Genomic DNA, 23,423 nt, shown 5'->3' on the forward strand with positions numbered 1-23,423 from the left:
TACTGTTCTCCAGTGTGGAGCCAGAGACCGTAGGAGCTACTGCCCCACCTGGTCTCTCTGGGAACAGGTGCCAAGGTCCCGAAGGACCACTTGCTTATCAAGCTGTGAAATGACAATATGCAGTTGCAAAATGGGATTTGTCCCCACAGTGCCCCTCTCGGGGACTAAGGACAGGAGAACCACTCTTTGTATTCTTTTGTTCCCTTGTTGAAGGCTTTTTTTTTTTTTTTTTTTTTCCTGAGTTAATTGGTTCTTGTGTCTGCCTTACAGATTTCCTGGTTCCTTTGCTGAGCTCTGTCTTAACAGTGGCTTGGGTCTGTTGCTTGGTGACGGCCTTCTACTGGTGCCTGCGGAAGCGGCGGAAGCCAAGCAGCCACACTCACTCTGCTTCCGAGGACAACACCACCAACAACGTGCGGGAGCAGCTGAACCAGATCAAAAACCCCATCGAGAAGCATGGAGCCAATACGGTGCCCATCAAGGATTACGAGAACAAAAACTCCAAAATGTCTAAAATAAGGACACACAACTCTGAAGTTGAAGAAGATGACATGGATAAACACCAGCAGAAAGCCCGGTTTGCCAAGCAGCCGGCGTACACGCTGGTAGACAGAGAGGAGAAGGCCCCCAATGGCACGCCGACAAAACACCCAAACTGGACAAACAAACAAGATAACAGAGACTTGGAAAGTGCCCAAAGCTTAAACCGGATGGAGTACATCGTATAGCAGACAGCAGGTGCTGCCGCCGCTAGGTAGAGTCTGAGGGCACTCGGGGCTTGTAGTTCTTTAAACTGTTGTGTCATTTGAGTCTGAGGCTGTTGACTTAGAATCCCTGTGTTAATTTAAGTTTCGACAAGCTGGCTTACACTGGCAATGGTAGTTTCTGTGGTTGGCTGGGAAATCGAGCGCTGCATCTCACAGCTATGCAAAAACTAGTCAAAAGTGCCCCGGTGTACGTTCCCCTGCAGCCAGACATTGCGGATCAGGCTCCCAGGACACTGCCCGGCCCCTAGTCCTTGAGCTTCCACTTCTGCCAGATGTCCTAATGGTGATGCAGTCTTAGGATCATAGTTTTATTTATATTTATTGACTCTTGAGTTGTTTTTGTATATTGGTTTTATGATGACGTACAAATAGTTCTGTATTTGAAAGTGCCTTTGCAGCTCAGAACCACAGCAACTATCACAAATGAGTTTATTATTTATTTTTTTTATTGTATTTTTGTTGTTGGGGGAGGGGGGGCCTTTGATGTCAGCAGTTGCTGGTAAAATGAAGAATTTAAAGAGGAAAAATGTGTCAAAAGTAGAATTTTTGTATAGTTATGTAAATAATTCTTTTTTGTATTAATCACTGTGTATATTTGATTTATTAACTTAATAATCAAGAGCCTTAAAACATCATTCCTTTTTATTTATATGTATGTGTTTAGAACTGAAGGTTTTTGATAGCATTGTAAGCGTATGGCTTTTTTTTTTTTTTTTTGAACTTATTTTCTCATTACGTGTTGCCTATAAGCCAAAATTAAGGTGTTTGAAAATAGTTTATCTTAAAACAATAGAATGGGCTTCTGTGCCTGGGATACTGATGGAATTTTTTTTGTACGACGTCAGATGTTAAAACACCTTCTGTTATAGCATCACTTTAAGACACGTTTTAAGGACTGACCGAGGCAGTTGAGAATTAGTCTAGAACAGGTTCTTTTCTTTTTCCTTTTTTTTTTTTTTTTTTTTCCCTCTGCTTTAGACTTGAAAAGAGACAGGCAGGTGATCTGCTACAGAGCAGTTTAAGGGAACAAGTTGAGCTATAACTTAATGTAGCCAAAATGTGAGTGGTTGAATATCATTAAAAAATATCAAATTAATTGTGTGAAGTTGGAAGCACACCAATCTTATTTTGTAAATTCTGATTTCTTTTCACCATTCATATGTACTATTGAACCACTTGTAGATTTGATTTCTTTTTTTTTTTAATCTACTGCATTTAGGGAGTATTCTAATAAGCTAGTTGAATACTTGAACCATAAAATGTCCAGTAAGATCACTGTTTAGATTTGCCATAGAGTACACTGCCTGCCTTAAGTAAGGAAATCAAAGTGCTATTACAAAGTTCAAGATCAAAAAGGCTTATAAAACAGAGTAATCTTGTTGGTTCACCACTGAGACCGTGAAGATACTTTGTATTGTCCTATTAGTGTTATATGAACATAAAAATGCATCTTTGATGTGTTGTTCCTGGCAATAAATTTTGAGAAGTAATATTTATTAAATTTTTTGTATGAAAACCTGGAATAGTGTGGCCTCTTCTGAGCTTCCGTAGTTCTGCCCTTCTGCCCGCTTTGCTGTCTGCCTTTGCCACCTCCCTGGTCTGTGCTGGTAATGGGTATAATAGGCTGTCACTGACAGGGGCAGCGGTGAAGAACTGAAAGGCTTTTCAACCACAAAACTTATCTGAAGTTCTCAGAAAACCTTGGGGGCTGCTGTGAAGCTGGAACTGTGGGAGCCTGATTCCCTTGTTATTCAACAGCAAGTGTGAATACTGCTTGAATAAACACCACTGGATTAATGGCCTGCAGTGTGGAGGTGAATTGTTTGGGAGCAGTCGCGGGAAACGCCCACCACACTAAAAGGGTTTTTAAACAGTTTGGAATTGGTGTTGGGGGCTGAAGAGGGAGATTGAATGCTTTCTCTTTTCTCCCTCCAGTTACTTGGATTAATACTTACATCTTGTCATAAACTACACCTTTATGTGTGGCTTCCGTGCCCACTAACCCACTGGAGTGGTTTCCTTCCTGTGCAGTAGGAGCTTCTTGGTATTAGGGTCCATTTTACTCATCGTCCGGGAATTGAGTGTTCGGCTGGTCTCACTGTGTAGCCTTGGGGTGTCAGGTGTTGGGCCTTCTGTGAGGTTCCAGGGTCTGGCTGTCACCAAAGGAGCATAGTTCTCTGGCTGCTGGGGTCCAGAGGCTACCATGGCATATTGATAGGGGCCCTGCCTGTTCCCATATTGTATGGTGGCGGAAGCTTTGCCTCTGGCACCTCTGCAACAAGGGATGCGTTGTGACAGGCACATGGACAGTTTCCAGTAGCTGCGTGGAGTCCCTGGGAGTTGTTTGTTGCTTCTGTTTGTTGCTTCGACTCGGGCCCATCCAGCCAGCCCCGGTTTTCATAGTGTGCTCCCTCCCACTGGCAAGCAGCTTTGGAGGAAAGGCGATTTTCTCATTTTTTTCCAACCAGGCTAGGAACTTTTCTCAGACGGGCAACTTGTTTAATAATGGATGACAGGCTTCAAGTGTCCCAAACTCCTTGTGTATGAGCAGAGACCAGTTTGTGACATGCCCAGGAGTGGCCAAGAGTGTGTCTTGGCTCATTGAGGAAGCAGCCCAAAGGACTTGGATAGTGATGAGTCTGGATTCCCATGACTTCGCCCTGCCTTAGTGTAGCAACACTTTGTCATCAATATCTGCTGGTAGACAGCTGGTTTCTGCAAGGTGGGGTTATGGGAAGGGAGAAGAATGGACCCTTTAAGCCGGGAGACAGACTAGTTAGCTGTACTTGATTCAGATACCATCCTGAAGCAATACCTTGTTCTGGTGGTTTCTAAACTTAGATTCAGCAGGACCCCAGAATTCCTTGGGTAGCTGCCAGATGGTTTCGTGCCAAGAAAAAAAAGTTTAACGAGCCTCTGCAATTCTTCATTCCAGGAGGGAAGTGATCTTGGGATTCACAGTCCGGACACTCTCCATAGCAGGTGGGCGTAGATCAGGCTCCTGTGGGCATGGCTCAAAGCCAGGATTTTAACTTTGAAGACAGAAGGAAGCAGGCAACAGAGCCCTGGTTATTCTGGAGTTGGGAGTGCAAAAGAAGGGACTTGGTGATTGTACCATTCCTAGGAGTATTCTCGGTTCTTTAAAGAGTCCTAGAAGAAAAAGAATCTTCAGTCCAGAAACCAGGCTATAGAATATATCCTGAAACTCCATGAAAGGATTAACTTGAAGCTATTTGTTTTAGGATGGGAAACTGTCCTGAGACCCTAGACTTACACAGAGTAGAACTAGAATTGAAAAGTCTTCAACTGATTAAAAACCAAGTGACTGAGTGGTGATCAGAAGCATGACCTGCAAGCAGGTCTCTTAGATGCATATTCCAAGGCTGGGTTCAAGACCCTGTTGGACCAAAGTTGGCTCTGGGAATCTGCATTTTCAGCATGTTCTCTCCCTTGCCCTGTCCTCCTCAGCTTATGTGCAGTAAAATTTGAGAACAACCCTGCTGTAGTACTGAAGTACAAGCTCTTCATTAATTACAATGTTTTTCCTCCTTGTTAAACTGAATTAAATAGCCTGGAAGCCAGTTTGTTGCTAAATTGCCACCTGACATCATTTTTAAGTAAAATAATTACATTGCCCCTTGAGCGAGTTGTGGTCTAAGTGCTTCATCTTTATTAACTGATCTGAGGGGTCAGTGAGTCAAAGTTAACTTATTTAGTAATATTTCTTAGGTAGCAAAGAGCCAAAGGAACCAGAGTGTGGTTTCCCCACCTTTCTAAATGGCTTACACCTGTCTTTCCCAGAGTGAGCAAGTTTGTAGCTAAAAACAAGTTGCTTTTAAAGAAAAAAGTCCTACAGGCCTGCAGGGGTTTGAACTTGGGCTGAGCAATGCTCTACCACTTCCGCTTGGACTGTGGGTCTCTTTCTTGCCTCTACTGGGAATGAGAAACAGGAGTTCAGAGGTTCCTGATCTGGGAAGACACAAGCACATGGGTTATGGGAAGCCGCCTCCTGCTAATGTGTATTTATACTTTGTAAGCTCTGATTCATCCAAGCATTGGAACAGAAATCTGCTTCCTGAGGTTCTGTTTTTAAATAGATAGTTTGCAAAAACAACAATTATTTTTCTTAACATTTTTTTTCCACCCCACAAGCAGCTAAACATCCCGGCTTAGGCTATGTCAGTCTCCAACAATGCCAACAAACAGCTTGGTTATCTGAGGTAGAAGGGTGCCCCAAGGCAGTTCTTTAGGGTTCTGGCCCCAGAAGTCTTAAAAACAAGGTTTAGAAACCATTAGGGCAATCTTATTGCATCACCCCAAATCCATGAGATATTTCAGGGTATATTAAAAATAACGAATTTCCCTTTGTAAACAATTGCATTCCAATGGTTGTTAAAATTAAGAGCAAGTCGGGGCCAAGGGGTGCTTGTGGGGCTGCAGCAGGAAAGCTGCCTGGGAGCTGAGGGGCCTAACCCTGAATGGTGTCTTCTGAGATGGTGTCAAAAGGGCGCGGCTCCCTTGCTTTGGATATACACTTTACCTGTATTACTTGCTCTTGCATGCAGGGCTCAACCTTCCTGGCAAAGAATGTGTTTCTTTCAAGTCCAAGGCAGCTTTTACAAGTCTCAAATTATGTATCATTATGCATGGGTCCAGTATTAACCTGTGATATGCAAGTCAGGAAAATTAACTTGAAGAGTAAAGGCTCTTAACTCCAATAAGAACTCTGAGTGGAAGTCTGCCCACAGCCTTCAACCCACCCTCTGCCCTCCCCCAGCAGGGCACCCAGGGTTGAATTATCCACAGAACAAATGTAGATGCCAGCAACATGAAAGTAACAGCTTTGTTTTAAGGAGAGCTCTCCTGGCATGCTGGTGGGGCTCCTGGGTGATCCAGAGGGAAACACCTTTGCAGCTGGCTTCCTAATGACCACTTGGGGCATGGCCCCCCGCTATTTTGCACCCAAAGAGTAAAGTACTTTGTTTCATCCTTGCTGAGATGTGTGCAATTGAAAAGCCTTTTCCTTGAACTCACTGAAAAGTAATGCAATCAGGAATGTTACTTATCAAAGGGTTCCAACCTCCACTACTTTCCCAGACAGAGAAACTGAGGTCTAAAGGGGTTCAGAGATTTGCTCACTCAGTTAGCAACAGCTAGGGCTAGACCCTGGGGATCCTGCTTCCTGGGCTGCTGTGTCTTCCGCCTTGTCTGGGAATTTGCCAGGTTTGTGCCTGGATCCTGCCTTGGGCATGATTTTAAAAAGTGAAGCACTGAGAGATCAGCACTAAACAAAAACAGATGCAAAGGCTCAAGGGAGGCTTCAGGGACCTGCCACAAAGACAGTGTCATTGATCTGAGCTAGTTTTAGTTAGAAAGTAGAATCTGGTGTGTGTTTTTTATTTTATTTTTTTGTGGTATTGGGGATTGGACCCAGAGGCATTCTATCACTGAGCCTCATCCCCAGCCCCTTTTATTTTGAGGTAGGGTCTTGCTAAATTGCCCAGAGTGGCCCTGAATTTATGATCCTTCTGCCTCAGCTTCCAGAGTAGTTGGGATTACAGGTGTGTGCCATCACGCCTGGCTGAAAGTGGCATCTTTTAAAATCGTGGAGCAATAGGGGATTTCTGAATCAAAGGCAGATTAAGCCCATTCCTTTGTGGGTTGCTCCTTTGTTCTTGGGAAGTTTCAGATTTCCTTTTTAGATTCTGCTTCATTGAATTTAGAAAATGAATTGCAGGAAAAGGGGTTCGGAAAGGAAATCGACAGCCCCCCCAGGTCCTCCTCCTCCTCCTCCCTGTATTCACATGTACTCACGATTAATGGGTGTTTTCAGGACAGCAGTGCTGCTCTCAGGATCTAAGAGCCAGGTACAAGGGTCCTGTCCAGTGTCAGGTAAGGGCAATTAACCATTAGATCTCATCCCACATCCCCTGACCATACCCGTTTCTCCTGGCAGTTTCTTTCCAGATTATCTTGGAAAAAAAAAAATCACCTGAGCATTTAAAAATACTAAAATCTAAATTGCTTAAAAATGACGAAGTTTCCCACATCCAGTGTGCACCTGGGCCAGCAGAGACTCATGTGAGTTCCTGGAACTGCTTGTAGGCAGCTTTGCTTCCTCCACCTAACACCCCCCCCCCAAAAGCTACTCCCTTGCCCCCAGCTTCAACGGATTAGAAACTATTCCACAATTTAACTGGGAAGGTAGGCCAAAACTGTGCAGAAGTTTCCCTCTGCACTGAGGCGCCTATGCCTAATGACTTAGAAAGACTCCATCCATGGAGACAGAAACAACGAACCTTCCCAATTCAGCACATGAACAATCAGATACCTTCAAGAGGCTCCTTTGTCTTTGAAGAGATGTTTTTTGAGAAGTACTTTTCAGGAAATTCAAGAAACAGAAAGGAAGAGCACACATGTGAAACAACATACAGGTTTGCACAAAACAGGAAAAGTACCTGTGTGGTCTTGACCGTCATGCAGTTACAAAAGAAGTTGTGTGCATTTCCTCCAGTGTTCTGCCTCCATGTGGGCCTAACTTGTTGCTTGACAGTTTCTTTCACCTTTTTGGTGTGCACAGCCAAACTGTATGCCCAGTGGGCAGGGTCATGCCAGACCTCCTGGATTCCTATTACAGCTCTTCCTTCCCAATTCCTACTTTGGAATTTTCTCCAGAAATTGCAGCTTGACAACAGTTTCTGGGCTTTGAGTTTGGACAGGCCTGGATTCTGGGGCCTCTGCTACTTACTGGTAAATTTTCCAAAATTCTTTGTGCCTCAGTTTCCTTATCTGTAGTGGTGAAAAACAAACATGTGCCTCTGTTAGTATTCATGAAAAGGGATGTAAGAAGATGAAAGAAAATTGCTATTAGTTTTCTCTAAGCAGCCTGTGATACAAGAGTCCATTAAAAGATTAAGGAAGTCTCTAGATTCCAATGACAGTCTACTTTCTCGCCATTATACTGGGCCTCTGCTAGGCACAATAGTGCACACTTGAAATCCCAGTGGCTTGGGAAGCTGAAGCAGGTGGATTTCAAGTTCAAGACTAGCCTCAATAACTAAGTAAGGCCCTGTTAAAGATTCCTGGCCCCTGGTTATTCAAATACTAATCCAAGTACCTCAGTAAAGGGGTTTTATAAATCCCAAGTCCCAAATCCCAAATCAATAGGTCTTCAAATACAGCTTAGTCAGTTGGAGGTGTCTAAGCGCAGGAGGTTTTCAAAAACAGAGTTTTCTTTGGTCTCAGAAATCAGAAGATTCAAGGTGTGAAAGAGATTCAAGACAATGCAGTTTTCTCCATGAATGAAATGGAGTCCATGTGGCAAGGACCTGAACATGGCTTCTAGGAAATCCCTGGTCTAGAGCCAGCAAGACAATTTAGTCCTACAAGTGTACAACACTGAGTTCTGCTAATAATACAAGGAATCTTGGGCAGGTCTTTCTCTATTGGAGACTGCAGAGGAGACGGAAGCCTGGTTGACATCCTGATTTTAGCCTATGAGTTCTGGAGCAGAGAACCCAGCTAAAAATGTCATAAGCCATGAGTTAATAAACGTGTGTGTTTTAAGCCATTTGGTTTATGGTAATTTGTTGCTCAGTGATAGACCACCATTACAGGCCTCCTACAAAGGGAATTGTACCAGCCCATGTCACGTGTAGATGCTATATTTGCTTGTGACTATACAAATTGTCGGCTTTTTTCTTGATCAATTCAGTGCTTGCTACCAGTGTAGCAGGAAAAAAAAAAAAAAAAAAAAAAAAGCTCATTCAAGACAAGAATGAACTAAAGAACTGGGGGCGGAAGGGGGGGGGACTTGGTGTCCAATTAAATTCCACAACAGTGTGTGGTCTGCGAGTGTAGATAGCGGGACTATAGCCTGCAAATAATGAGAATGAGAACACTGTTCTTTCTTTCTCCCCACCCCCCAGCCACTGTAATGTAAAATTAATGCCAAATGAGGTAAGCTCAGGTGTCTGGCTTTGCAGGAATTCAGGACATAGTCTTGAACCCGTTTTCTATTCTTATGAAACAACATGATGATGTTTGACTTTGGTATTTTCTTTTTTGTCTTTTTGTGGTAGAACTCAGCACCTCATGCAAGTGCAAGGCAAGCAATGAATTACAACTCCAGCCCTTGACTCCGGTTTTCTTGATGAGGTTTTCAGTGGGTTAGGCATTTCAAAAATACTTTGTAAAGTATTTCCCATGGGAGCCTTTCCCTACAAGGAATTTCCCTCCTTGGCTGTCTTCACTGTGCAATGACCATTGCTTCTGAACCAAGAAGGGGCTGAATGTCAAGCCCAACTCTCTTTTCTATTTACCTACTTTCTCCTAGGATTGCTGTCAAGTGGTGGGCGGCTGGCCTAAGCCATCATATACAGAAGCTGGCAGAAAGTTAAGGTTTCTCTCAAGTTCAGCTATCTTTATTAAAATATTATTTGGGCCTGAAATTAGACCTGACAAACATGCAAAACAAGAGCCAAAGTTCTTTCTACAACCAAAGTCCAGAAGAATATGAGGTTTGATATACCAGCCCCCAGAAAACTCAGAGATGGATGGAGAGTCTGCTTGTCTTTGAGCCTTTACAGAGATTTTAGGTGAGATCTAAATCATTCCTCCAGCTAGAGATTCTTAGCATCAAAGCAAGAACCCCAATTTCAGGACTGACCCCTGCATCTCTGCAGACAGCCCTGGTTTCCAGAAGTGTTTTCAGGTTGACACTCCTCTCTGGCCAGCATTTACCCAAATGCCCCGGGATCTGCCCGTGTGGTCTCCACTGTTTCTAAATGGTCACCCCGCTGAGAAAAGCGGCACTGGGAAAAGGCTGGCTAGGGCGGCATTTTAAGGAGAATATACAAATAAAGCCATGCTGCTGTTTCACAAGCCTTTGGCATCCTTACAGGAAGGCTTTTCCAGGCTCCTCCTCCTGGGACACATCCCAAACGCCCAGCCCAGGCTCCCACATCCTGGCTGGAGGTCGCTCTGATTTACCATCCCACCTTCTCTCTCTCTGACAACAGGGATGGATGAGCCAGTATGACCCCTCCCAGGCACCCACAGTGGGTTTGGGAAAGAGCCTTCTGTGTTCTTCTCACCAGCCAAGCATGTGAAGGAGGAACTGAAAAGGCTTCAGAGCCACTGGGCCTAGAAAAGTTCCTTGTCAATCCTCCACCTGCCTCCTCTGGAGCAGGGTCTGCCAGTCTACCCTCAGTTCCAGGGGCAGGTAGGGAGAGAGGAGAGGAATGTGTGTGAGGCAAGGAGTGGAAATAGAAGCTGTGGGTGTGTGTGTGTGTGTGTGTGTGTGTGTGAGCGCAGAGGCAGGACTTCTAATAGAAGATCAGGCAAAAGGGCGTGGGAGACTGGGAACTCATTTATGAAAGCTCTTCTGCCTTAAAGCAAGTCAAACTCCCTGCTGCAGAGTTGCTTTTTCTTCCTCCCCTTTGAGTCTTGTGTGCTGAACTGACCTCTCCCCCGGCAGAGGTCAGCACTCTGCTCGCCCTGCACACCCTCAGCCTTCTGGGGTTTTGATTGCTTAGAGCCTGAAAAGAAGTCTTCGGCTCTCATTTCAGAGAGAAGCTGTAGTAAATCTCGTGAAGAGGCTGGTCTTTATTTCTTTTTAAAAAGTATATATATATATATATATGAATGATAAAAATCTTTTGGGAGCTGTGCAGCCCACAAAAAGCAAGTCGAAGGACTGTACATCATCGTAGAGTCCCCCCTCACAGCCTATTTCACCCCCTAAAATAAATCAGGCTGAGTAATGAATGAGGTTTTAAGAAATGTAACTGAACTTAAAATACAAGGTCAGTATCTCATCCTAGGTAATCCTTTGGAGGATGAGAAATTCTCCTGATTTTCCCACAGGGTTATTTCAGATGTGCTTTCTGAGCCAAACTATTTTAAAAGCGTTCATTCTTCCACTGGCCTGCCAAAACACTAACTTGAGATTCACACGCACTTCTAGAGTGCCTATTAATGATATTAACGATCATGGATCAAAGGCAAACCCCAGAGGTTTATGTAAAAATTTCAGACAATTATTTAGGTGTTTTAAAAACTCACCTTCTGAATGAGGGTAACAATTTCTCAATGTTGGCAAGACAAAATGGTATGTTCAGATGCTTAGAGCAAATACAGAGGGGCCTTGGAAGAAAATGAAATGCAACTCTTTGTATGACTAAAGGGTCTGTCTATGAACAGACCCTTGTCCCCCAAACCTTTCCTGCTCTTCTTTTAAAATATAGTAAGTAGGTATAGTTACATTGCAGAAAACCCCTCTGTCAATGCACACTCAGCTCTGAGCAAACCTGTCTCTTTTAACAGCCAGTATTTACATGCACATGGCACACTTTCTAAAGGACAGCTCATAACTGTGGAATCACATGAGAATCGTTCTTTGAGGGCTTTTAAAAATCCCAATGCCGGGTAAACTCAGGGATTTGGAATGAACCAGAAGCTACTTAGGTGATTTTGATGTGAAGCTAGGATAGAGAATCATTTTTAAATGGAGAAATTAATACATCAGAGTGGTATGTTTACCTCAGTTCTCTAATAGCCGTGGGTGGCACTTAAAATATTAGATAACTTTGACAGATGAACAATATGAGGCCTGAAAGGCTAAGTGACTTGTCCCCAAACATATAAAACCAATTAATGACAAAGTGGCAGCTAAGGTAGGAAACAGGGTTTGTGGCTTGTAAGCACCATGCTATTATCCAGTCGCCAGATCCTGAGCCAAGCTCCATACCCCAAGCAGGGCATCATTCCTGTGGATTAGGCCACATGGTGAGCCATCGTTATTACCAAAATGCTAAGGAGAAATGGACTATGCTTCATCATTTGTAGCCATTCTTAGCATTCCAGGCCCATCTATATAGGTGTATTCTTCCAACTGATATTGAAATCCTTCTGGAAATCATGCACAGCACCAGAGAAGCCTGGGATACTAAAATAAAAAGCAATGTAGGAAAGAGTTGGCCCAGGGTTTTATCAGTCCTGAATAAGGACTAGATCCACTGAAGAAAATGGAAATGAATCCACTTGGGGAATGTCAGCGTTTTCTGGAAAGGAGTTAAGGTCATGAACTTTACCCCCCACCCCCCAAGAGATCTTTCTTAGCTCCCAGTGGGAAGCAGAAGTAGGAACAAATAAACACTGTAAGGATCACCCCCAAGTCTTATGGGTCAATTAATTCCATCGTATCACACTAGGTTTTCCATACCTAAATCTTCAGGACCAATGGTTCAAATGGCTCCTTTGAGCTATTTAAACAAAGCATTCAAAACCTAAGAACTGTTTCTAGAAGGAAAATGTTTCTTACCAATAGGACATACTTCAACATGTTCAGAAAAGGGTATTTTGGATGTGTACTCCTTGGGGATTCACTTATTTTTGAAAAAAGAAAAGAAAAAATTACAATTTTCAAGACAATTTTTTATCTTTATTTATAAAACAGGTACATTTTCACTACATACATAGTTTCATCACCTAGAAAACTATTCAAACTATTTAAACAGTTCAGAATAAAACAAATGAGAAAACCGATAGGAAAAAAGAGCTCACCTGGTGATTATGGCAGTGTTTGGCTTTCTAACTCAACTGAATAGTTATTCTAGGGATCTATCAAATTCACACCTGCAGGCACCCCATCAGATGCTTCAAAGGACAAATGCATGGTTTTACTGATTTTTGCTTAAGTTATCAAAATTTTTGATAAGGAGCTATAATAGCATCTACAAGCTAATATGAAATATGGTAACATTAGGCTGCAAGATTAAACTTATTCCAGACTGGTACTGAGTAACTCTAGATAATTAAAGATAATTTCAGCCATTCAAGTTCCCTCTGTTATGCTGCATATTGACACATATTTGTTCCCTGTCTTGTTAAATAAATATAGAGACCAAATTAGAGGGAGTTCTGCAGATTTCAGATAATTTAATTATACCCTGAAATTACAATACCAATGATATATATGGTTAGACTTCTGCACTGAATAATTACCTGAATTAACTTCATTTTACAATGCTTAATTTATTTTGTACTAAGGAAGGCTTTAAACTATTTAAGAGAAACCAGCTTAATTTTGATTTTTTTACTTGCTTCAACATGTTTCAATTCATTAGTGTTTCAATATGAAGGAATGAACTCTCTTGTCTTGACAAACCAAGCATGGAAATTTCCTCATAAGAAAAAAGAAGAAATTAAGATGATTTCCATATTCAAGTCATAGCACGCTGAAGAGAGAATTTTTGGCTCTTAGGAAAGCAGCTGGTTACTTCAAGGGAGGGCCACTCGCTACAGTTTTGTGGAAATATTAGTTGGGCCTGCCAAAGAGCTTAAGGAAACACAGAGTGGGGACACTGAATCCAGGCCATTCTCCTGGGCAGAGATTTCCTTCCCCTATGTGCCTGCCCTCGCCAAGCTCTTTCTGAAATCAAAGGCCATGGATATACACAACAGTCCATGCCCAAATCTAAACATGATAGCAAAAAGAAAACAATTATGCTGTGATCCCATTGTTGTCCCAAGAATATATTTTGGGATATTTCATTCAGAGATAAGCCATATTCTCCACAAATCAAAATAAAGAGGGGTTTTCTGAGTGTGTGTGTGCACGTGTGTGTGTGTGATGCCAGGGATCAAATCTTGCGCCTTGCACACAAAAAGTGCTTCCTCTACCATTGAGCTATATTCCCAGCCTCAAAGCCTTTTTTTAAAAAATGCAATACTTTCCACACTCCGTGAGTATTTAAAAAAAGGGAACTAAAAAATTGCTGCACACACTCCATTCTCCACAAATGTTTGCTCCTTTGTATTTGACACATTATATGTATATTTGTCTAGATATTATATGCATATTTCTCTTTGCCTTGGCAAAGAGAAAAAAGTGTGTAAGAAAAATCACCTGGATTGTTTCCAGACCTTCCTTGCTTGTGAATGTTAAAGGGGAAAAACATACACCTATTAAAATGTTATTTAAGGCAGGTGTGGTGGCCCATGCCCTTAATCCCAGTGACTGCAGAGGCTGAGGTAGGAGGATCACAAGTAAGAGGCCAGCCTCAGTAACTTAGCAAGATTCAAAATATAAAAAGGGCTGGGGCTGTGAACCCATTGTGTGTGAAGTCTCAGAAAGACCACATCTATCTATAACACAAAGTTGCTATTTTCCTTATTAGATCACATGAATTGTGTTTTCTCCAAATATAATAAACACTCAAGCCAAGACTTTTCTAGAAAGAAAATCATTTTAAGTTTGGCCTTAACCAGGTTAACTAATGAAATACCTTCTTAGGCAGTTTCCATTCTGAGAGTCGAACCCTACTGTATAAACAGAGTCAGCTCCACTGAGGTTATTAGCATTCTGTTGGGCTCCCTTTTCACCTATGATTGGAATCTATTATGACAAGGGAAACAGGTGGGAAAGAATAAGAAAGGACACAGTGGGAAGGGCTATGTTGGGTCTTAGGGGTGCAGGAAGGGGACAGGTTTCCAGGTCAATGTAACACCAAAGCAACAAAGCAACAGCATCTACATCCAGCAGCCAGGCTTTCTGACCATTACTGAACTTCATGACCCACAATGGTGCTCTCAGATATGGTTTCCTTTGGGTGGGCTTCATTCAATATAATCCAAGTGGGAAAAGCAGATACTGGGAGAGAGAGTTTGCAATTGGAGAGCATTAATAGCACTCACATGCTATTTTCTTTTATTTTATTGGGCTTTCTTTGCTAATTTTAACACTTTGGGAAATACTCTTGATTTTCCCTATTATATAAGGGAGATGCTACTTCAAAGGAACACCTGTTGGTAAGCAGGAAAAGATACATTGGTGGTCTTTGAATAAGATTTCTTTCCTACTTTTGAATGAAATTGAGTGAATGCTTCATTCTTTAATATTATGAACCAAAGCCCTGTAACAAGAGGCTTCACCTAGATCTCAGACTCTCATCTTGTCTAATCTTGACTTTGACTAATCTGGAAGTAACTAAGTTTATAAGTCTTGTCAGGTATAATCACATGAAGCCAATCACAAAGATTTTTCTTTCCTGGTTTTTTTTTTTTTTGTACTGGGGCTTGAATCTAGGGGCACTTTACCACAATAACATTCTCAGTCCTTCTTATTTTTTAATTTTGAGACATTAAGTTGCTTAAGGCCTCCTTAAGTTGCTGAGGCTGGCCTTGAACTTGAGATCCTCCTGCCTCAGCCTCTGAGTCACTAGGATTATAGGTGTGTGCCACTGCTATCAGCAGGATTTTTCTTCATAAGGTGCTTTTTGGTAATGTATTTCAAATACCTTTCAGAGATCTGTTTCTCAGAAACAACTGTGATTTTATTCTTGAAGTGTTTAAGGTGAATAGTCCCGATATGTCCTGTTTTTCCACTGACTTTAACCTTCTGTAGAAACTGTTTAAAATTTCCAGAATCAAAAGTTTCATCTTCTACTGAACAAGTAAAGTCCAGATTAAACTTCCAGGTTGACCTCTTAGGGTTCTTATATTTCTGAGGTTGACCTCCTCTTAGGCTTCCTATTTTTTTTTTATAAGTATTTTTTTTTAGTTGTAGTCGACACAATACCTTTATTTTATTTATTAATTTTTAAAATGTGGTGCTGAGGTTCGAACCCAGGGCCTCATACATGCTAGGTGAGCCACAATCCCAGCCACAAGCTTCTTATCTTTTTAAGAGTAAATTGTGAGACCAGAGAAGAAACTTAAATTGCCTGCGAAGACTTCCAAATGGGAAACTAAACACTGGCCACTGACTTCCTCTTGGGTTCTGGTCTGTCCTGAACCTAACCAAAATCTTAGAGGTGGAAGAAAGGGCAGGGACAGGGATAGGCCTGAGCTACAAGTAAGAGCAAGCCTCTCCCATTTCTTCCTCTAATGCTGGGATAAATTATCCGTAAACTTCCGGCAATTATAAGCGTAAGTAACAGCTCCCTGGATGCTGTGGCTGTCATACTGTAGAATCTGGGAACAGAGTGACTCATGCACTGAACCCAGGTGTTTTATAAGTTTGAGGGAATATGAGGGTGTACATGTCCACACGTGGCCCCAGCTGATGAGCTTCAATCAGTCCAGTGGTTCTCAGGCTTCGGCATATTTTAGAGTCACCAAGAGCTTCTCATTCTATAGGTCTGGGGTGGGGCATGACACCCACATTTCTAATTCATGTTTCCAATGATGCTGGTCCCAGTGGTTTAGAACCATTGGCTTTTCCTTTCACTGCCCCCTTCTGAAGCTGAGGAGCAGGAGGATGCACTGTACCCCTAGAACTTAACTATAGCACGAGGCACTGTCTTCATGTGTCCCATCATGAGGTCTGCCTGGTAATGTCAAGGAGGAACATGTGACTGGTTTCTTCATGCAGTCCTTGCACAAATAGTCTCCTCTCCACCAAGGTGGATGGCTCTTTATCAATAAAATTTCTGAAGACAGTTATAAAGTCTGATGAAAAGATAGCATTATTAGAATAATCAGATAGCCTCCTGAAGGCGACTGCTGGAAAGCAAACCCCAATGTGGATATGTACTGTTTTATTTAAAATAATCATTTTGCCAGGCGTGGTGGTACATGCCCATAATCCCAGCTATTTGCAAGGCTGAGGATGCAGCTCATTGGTAGAGGATTTTCCTGGCATGTACGAAACCCTAGATTTAATCTCCAATATTGTGATAAAGATAGAAACAAACAAACAAAATCTTTCTAACAAATTCCTTTTAAGTCTCAGCATCTATACATGTTGGCGCTCTTGTCACATATTTGGCTACTATTATCCTCAACTATGACTTTGCAATCCTTTGCAATTTCTTTCTTTTCTTGGTTGGGCTGCCTTGAATTGCAGATGATCTTTCAGTGTTTTTGGCTGAGCCAGTTTGCTGTGCCTGCCTTGGGTTATTTTTTATAAGATGTCTGGAGGGGAGATTTTCCAAAAGATGCAATTCTTCCTTAGACATGGTTTTTGCCAAATCTTGTTTCAAAAGTAACCCCGGATCTGACAACTCTAAAATTGGCAAAACATTGACAGCTGTGCTTTTCTCCAGTATTATTTCTCCTGGGACTAATCGATCACTTCCAAGAGAAACTCTCTTGTGGTGGTCGAAGTCTTCCGCAGAGCTGCAGTTCCTGCGTTTCTGTTGTGTTTTGGCTACTCCTGGACTTTGCTTTGGACCTGGTGATGCTGACTCACAGCTATAGACAGGGCTCCCGCTTAGAAGCCCTGTCTTTGACCGCTCCCCAGGATGAGGTTTATGCTGGCTGCTAGTGTCTTCTGGCTGGGTCTGATTAACATTTTCCAGCTTTTGAACAGGAAGCCTCTGGTGGCACTCAGCTGCCTTTATGTAATCCTTTGCTTGTCCTGTGGATTCTGATGAGGCCTGACCATCATCCCTCCTCCTTGCTACCTCCGCAGTCACTGAGTCACTAGATGTTCCCACAATGTCTCTGCTGGTCTGTGATTTGCTCTCGATGTTACTTTTTGTTTTTGTTCTTTTCGCACTAAAACAACAACAACAACAAAGATTTTACACTGTGTAAAGCTATAATGGCACAGTTTTCTTCAAATTCCCCCTCCCTCACATTCCCTCACCTGCAACCAGTGGTATGTGCTACCTTCCTTCTCCCTGTCTCCCCAGGAAACCTAGAAAAATCCCTAAGAGTGTGTTAAGCAATGATCTCTACATTTTTCATTATACTAGGTTATGTTATGCTTTTTGATCTGTTTCATCAATGGAGTTCTCTTTAACTAAGGCAAACAGGTATTCATTTCAATGATATTAAGAGTAAATATTGCCTATGTATGATGCATTGATTTTTTTTTGTAGGAGTTGATGCTCAAATATACCCAAAGCTTATGCTATGCAAGTGTACCTATGAACAAATATGCATACACACAATTTAATTTGTGAGTAAAAAAAAGTTTACTCAGTTTGTGAGTAAAATTTTCTCAAATTATTCTCAGGCCATTTCAAGGTATTATTCAAATATAACTACCATTTAGCTGGTGTCATGATTGTTCATTAACCATACAAGAATCAGACTCAGTTAACAGCACTTGAAAAAAATTTCAGACAGCCAGCATGAGAGAGGAATGCAAATCTAACTCCTTTCTCTACAGAATACTCAGTAGACAAGGTAAACTTCATTCCGACTGTAAAAATTTGAGGGGCAGGACAGAAACTGCGTGAGGAAAATTTAGAGACTGAAGACCTTATCTTTAGCAAGAAGTATGGCAAGAAATCTGTGAGTGGCAAGAAATTTCCTTAACAATGAAAGTCAAAACACTGGAGCTCAGATATGTATTCTGACTAAGCTTTAGGGTAGAATAATGTATGTGTGTGTTTGTGTGTATATACAAACATATATACATATATATATTTCATATATATAATAACATATAATAACAAGGATTACTATCATTATATTAAAGTTAGAACAAGCTTCTTAGAAAAGAAATGTATTTTTTAAGGACTGTCTGTAGTCACCCTGAAAGTTATATGAAACACACCACCAGCAGGTGCTTTTCATCTTCAAAGAGCTTGCAATTAATTACTCCTTGCAACACACTTATGAAACAAGGACTCTACCCCCACTGTCCAGAGAGCAAAGAAAATAGTGTCAAGAGGGTGGGAAGGGCAAGTGTGAGACCCAGGGCAAGATCAGTGCCAGCCAAGCTTTGGTCTCCACACTCCAGGCCTCCTTGTTTAATTCCATATTTCACATTATCCATCCATCCATACAGGCAGTCACAAATAAGAAAAATGAAACATGCTGGACCTACATTTGTTTCAGAGCATTTCTCTTGAGCTTTGCGCTGGGAGGAAGTGGACTCTCCGCACACTCAGCAAAATAATCAGACACTCCGTGGAGAGCTCTTTCTGTCTATTCCAAAAGATAACAAAGGTTCAACCAGAAATCTATTAGCTGAATATGAGAGAAAACAGTTACACTCTGAATGCCCAGATGAACAGATTTATTTTTGTAAAGACTAAATGAAACTGCTTAGTGTTACAGGCTATTTTAACTTTTTTTCTTTTTTTAAATCTAGGACTTTCTGGTAAATTACAACTTCTTTTGGACTCCCAGTCTACACATTTCATGCATTAATATGTACCACAAACACAGAAAACTGTCATGTAAAGGATGTTGATTACAAGCCATCGGTAACTCTTGGCCAATATCTAATCTCTCTCTGGTCCAAATTGTGACAAAAGCCCAGAATCAATGAGCCAGGCTGCAGCAAGTTTTTGAGAAGACTTGGTGGTACGGTGTGCAGTACCCTGGTAATTCTGAGAATTCCCCACATTTTCTCTATTTGCAGAAATATAAATATTGTGTATAAGTGTAATGCTCCAATAAAAAAATAGAAATATTACCTATTTCCTTTGTAACCCTCAAGACTATTTCAAGAGTTGAGCTTTTTAATATTGGTAGCTTCAAAACTAGAGTTTGTTATTCTTAGCTACTAAAAAACCCAGGAATTTCCCTCTTATTCTAACTACTATTGTAGTCTTTATTTTTTTTTTTAATAATGAAGAGATTATCAGCCTACTATTTCACATACCAATGGAAACATCATAAGGACACAATTGTAAAAGTTTCTCAACTTTTGCCAACACTGACCTTTGTATGCAAGTAGATAAGCCAGACAAGGTGTTAATGTCTCTTTTTCTGGGACACTAAGTATTCTTCCCCATGAAAATTCCAGAAAAATGTTCCTTCCACAAAGAATTGTTTTAGTTGATTATCAAAAAGTCTTTGCTTTATTTAGGCTTACATGGGAATTAGCAGTGACAGCCCAGGGACCCTGGGAGAAGGCAGCCATTAGTATTAAGCCTGGGTATTCTCCAAGTGGATGTGATTTTACCCAGTCACTGTCCATACCACTGAGTTACCAGAAACATTTACTTGCCAAAAGTGCTGATGACTTTAGGCCCAGGCAGATGTCACTCAGTCATATCTAGTTTTAATAGTTAGTGAACAGAGTATTAAAGGCTTCATTGGATTATACTGCATTTTGATGCATTTCCTTTTTGGTTGTCTGTTCCGTAATTTAATAGTTGATAGAGAGTGTGTGTGTGGGGGAATTAAAAGTTAAATCAGAGTTGGTGGGGGAAGGGAGCTAGAGAGACACTTTAACTTTGACAAGAGATTGGGAGCAATAGAGATTTATGTGTGAAACACTTCTAAACATGCCCTATAAGTACAGTAGATTTCCCCCTTATAACCACACCCTGTAAGTGCTGTATTTTCAGAGCTGAACAATTAACATAAGGAGCATGAGTCAGGCTTTGAACAACTCTGTGGGAACCAGAAAGCCTTTTGCTATTAGGAATGATGTAAATTCCCCAAGGCTGGAAGAAGTCCACAATGGAAGGCAGACAAGGGCATAAATAACAACAATGGATTCTGCGCAGACCACATGAAGTAGGTGCCTAGATAGGGACGCGCTCTTCAAGTCTCCCACTTGATTCAATCACTGTCTTTACTTATTTGTTTCAAAAATTCAGTTGAAAGAGCACCATGTATTTCCTCTGGAACTTCAAAAACTTCTTTAAGAAACAGCAGTCGGCTCTCATCCCAAATTCCTCTGACAATAATGGGGGAAAATGTTCTTGGAAGAAAATGAACAACAGAAAAGGTGACAGACCAGTTTAAAAAGTGCAAAACCTGTGACTTAGTTTAGAAAAGAAAAAAAGAGGAGGAAGAGAAAGGCAAGGCAGGTCTCTTGCTTATAAATTAAAACCACATTTGCCAATTTGTTGAAGGAGGCATATTTACATTTGTGTGAAGACTGGGTGGGCAGGAAAAAAAAAAAAAGATTAGCCTCCTTATTCAGCCCTTGAACTGTCAGACCTCATTAGAAATCTCTTATCCTTACATTTCTAGGGTCAATTCACTCCTCTTTGTCACTAAATCACAGCCTCTGCCCCCCCCCCCCGCCCCCAATATTCCTAAGGAAGCAGCTATCACCTGGGAATAGAATTTCCCAAAGGAATTCATCCTGATTATTAATGCTTCTCACATCTGGCATCAAAATGAAGTCAAGGCTTATCCAGAGGCAAACTCTAAGGTGCAAATCTATAGTGCTTGCTGAGAAGATTGCAAGAGCCTCCAGGGCTTCCATGGATGACAGCACTACTTTCAGATTCTGTGTGAATAATGATCCTATCATCTTCTGAAAGAACTACAGGCAAACCCAACATTTTTAAAGATAGCTACCAAAGTCCAGAGTGAACACCCCATGGAAGCTCAGGTATTTAAAAAACATATTAACCAAGGGGATCTCTTGGGGCCTTCATAAATGATTCTTTACAACCTGGAAGCTACTCCTCTTAGTCTAGGCCAACAAATCAAGTTCCACAAATATCATTCCTTGGTATATGCCATTCCTAGCCACCCGCACAACCTCTATCCTACCCTCATTTTAATATCTGTAATACTTTGAAGATTTCAAATTTAAAACTTTCTATCTGTAAAGAGTGTCAAAACAGAAGTAGGACAAGGCCACTGGCCCCAGAAAGATACCCTTCCTCAGCAACTTGAGCATACCAGGCAGGCCTCAGAGCAAGGGGCCAGGCCTTTTCTTCATGCCTGAGGATGCTCTTAGAGACCACTGAATGCTCCTCAGGGTTAAAGGCAGTCGAAGCACATGTGCCGCAGCACAGATCCAAGGGGAAGGCTGAGTTAGGTGTGAGATTATGATGATGAGTGATAGTGTTACCTCTGTTGGCCGGTGACGAGTCCTTGCTTCCCCAATGTTGAAGAATAACACCAGAGAAGCACGCTGAGGCAAAGACAGAGTAGAAATTAGAAGTTTATTAAAGAACAGCAGAAAAGACTTCTCCCGGAGGAAGAAGGGGACCCAAGAGGTGGAATCCTTGAAGGGCGAATGTGTTCCCCTTTTTACAGTTTTGGTGATGGAATGTAAGGGGGAAGGGTTGGGACACAGGTGGGCCAAACAAGTAATCTGGGCAGGAAGGACTTCATTATCACTTCTTTGGGATGGGCTATCCCCAAATCTGTTGGGGGCTATTTCCTGGGTTCCATTAACATTTCTTTGGGGTGGACTTTGGCCTAGGGCTTTTCTGGGACTTCATTAACATTCCATGAGTTGTCCTGTTTCCAGAATCATTATCAGCATGGCCTCCATTTTAAATTTCACTCCATATGATATTAGACCCGATTTACCTAACTACACTGACTACCTAATTTTAAATCTGGCTTCAATAGCACCCCCCCACACTCCCCCCCTCCACCCCGCCCCGTTCTGTAGGGTCTGACCAGGGAAACATTTTAAATTCCTGGACAAAAAGGATTACAAAGCAAGTCCCCAGCAGAATGAGCTGGGAAACTTAAGACACACTTCTGGCCTTTTATTCAGAGAGTGAGCTGGTCTGAAATGTAGCTGGAAATGATGGTCAACATTCAAGGCACAAAAGCACGTTAAAACTGGGGATAAACCTAGGAGTTCTCATTCCACAGTGACTGACTGAATACCAGTTATGAATAGAACCTGTTACATTAATGGGGGATGGAGCAAAAATCTAGCCTAAAATAACAGAAAAACCAAAATAAAACAAAAACTACCTGCACTTGAGTTCACAACCTCCTTATGCTTCATGGAGTCTCTAAAACCAGTCAGGGTTCTTAAAGATTAGTGGGAAGATGAGATACCTCTGAGACACTGCAGGAGTTTTTTAAAAATATAGATTTCCAAGATCCATCCCTGGAAGTTCTAATTCACAAGATCTGGGGTAGGGCTAGGAGATCTATATTTAGGTTCCCAGGTGATTAAAACACTGCTTCTATACATAAAGCAACACTCAGGGAGGGAGAGCAACCAAGAAACAAATATAATCTAGTACAATGTGATAGCACTTGGTAAAGTGTGGCTGGGGATACCTGGCATCAAAATTACCAGATTCCTTATATTCGATAAAGGGGCTAAAAGCATGCAATGGAGGAAGGATAGCATTTTCAACAAATGGTGTTGGGAAAACTGGAAATCCATATGCAACAAAATGAAACTGAATCCCCTCCTCTCACCATGCACAAAAATTAGCTCAAAATGGATCAAGGACCTTGATATCAAATCAGAGACTCTGCGTATGATAGAAGAAAAAGTTGGCTACGATCTACATATTGTGGGATCAGGCTCCAAATTCCTTAACAGGACACCCATAGCACAAGAGTTAATAGCAAGAATCAACAAATGGGACTTACTTAAACTGAAAAGTTTTTTCACAGCAAGAGAAACAATAAGAGAAGTAAATCGGGAGCCTACATCATGGGAACAAATTTTTACACCTCACACTTCAGATAGAGCCTTAATATCCAGAGTTTACAAAGAACTCAAAAAATTAGACAATAAGACAACAAATAACCCAGTCAACAAATGGGCCAAGGACCTGAACAGACACTTCTCAGAGGAGGACATACAATCAATCAACAAATACATGAAAAAATGTTCACCATCTCTAGCAGTCAGAGAAATGCAAATCAAAACTACCCTAAGATACCATCTCACTCCAGTAAGATTGGCAGCCATTATGAAGTCAAACAATAACAAGTGCTGGAGAGGATGTGGGGAAAAGGGTACTCTTATACATTGCTGGTGGGACTGCAAATTGGTTCCACCAATTTGGAAAG

At 41.6% G+C, this 23,423-nt stretch overlaps 2 protein-coding genes across 4 annotated transcripts in view; one reads left to right on the plus strand and one right to left on the minus strand.

Moving 5' to 3' along the window:
• Positions 1-2,569, plus strand: part of Jag1 (jagged canonical Notch ligand 1) — a 36,557-nt gene extending 33,988 nt beyond the window's left edge. For both annotated transcript variants that reach the window (XM_040274806.2, XM_005320477.4), the window contains one exon: positions 271-2,569. In XM_040274806.2, coding sequence (XP_040130740.2) covers positions 271-728 — 458 coding nt within the window. In that variant the 3' untranslated portion in view covers positions 729-2,569. The remainder of the gene's footprint in view (positions 1-270) is intronic.
• A 9,619-nt stretch (positions 2,570-12,188) lies between these two features.
• Positions 12,189-23,423, minus strand: part of Slx4ip (SLX4 interacting protein) — a 184,575-nt gene continuing 173,340 nt past the window's right edge. Inside the window, exons 7-8 of one of the 2 annotated variants that reach the window (XM_005320479.5) lie at positions 18,553-18,653; positions 12,189-17,270 (exon numbers count right to left, since the gene is read on the minus strand). In XM_005320479.5, the coding sequence (XP_005320536.2) occupies positions 16,556-17,270; positions 18,553-18,653 (816 nt within the window). In that variant the 3' untranslated portion in view covers positions 12,189-16,555. The remainder of the gene's footprint in view (positions 17,271-18,552; positions 18,654-23,423) is intronic. The other variant, XM_078051410.1, reaches the window with a different exon arrangement.

This window comes from Ictidomys tridecemlineatus, chromosome 5 (genome assembly GCF_052094955.1).
Source record: "Ictidomys tridecemlineatus isolate mIctTri1 chromosome 5, mIctTri1.hap1, whole genome shotgun sequence".
Lineage (NCBI taxonomy): Eukaryota > Metazoa > Chordata > Mammalia > Rodentia > Sciuridae > Ictidomys > Ictidomys tridecemlineatus.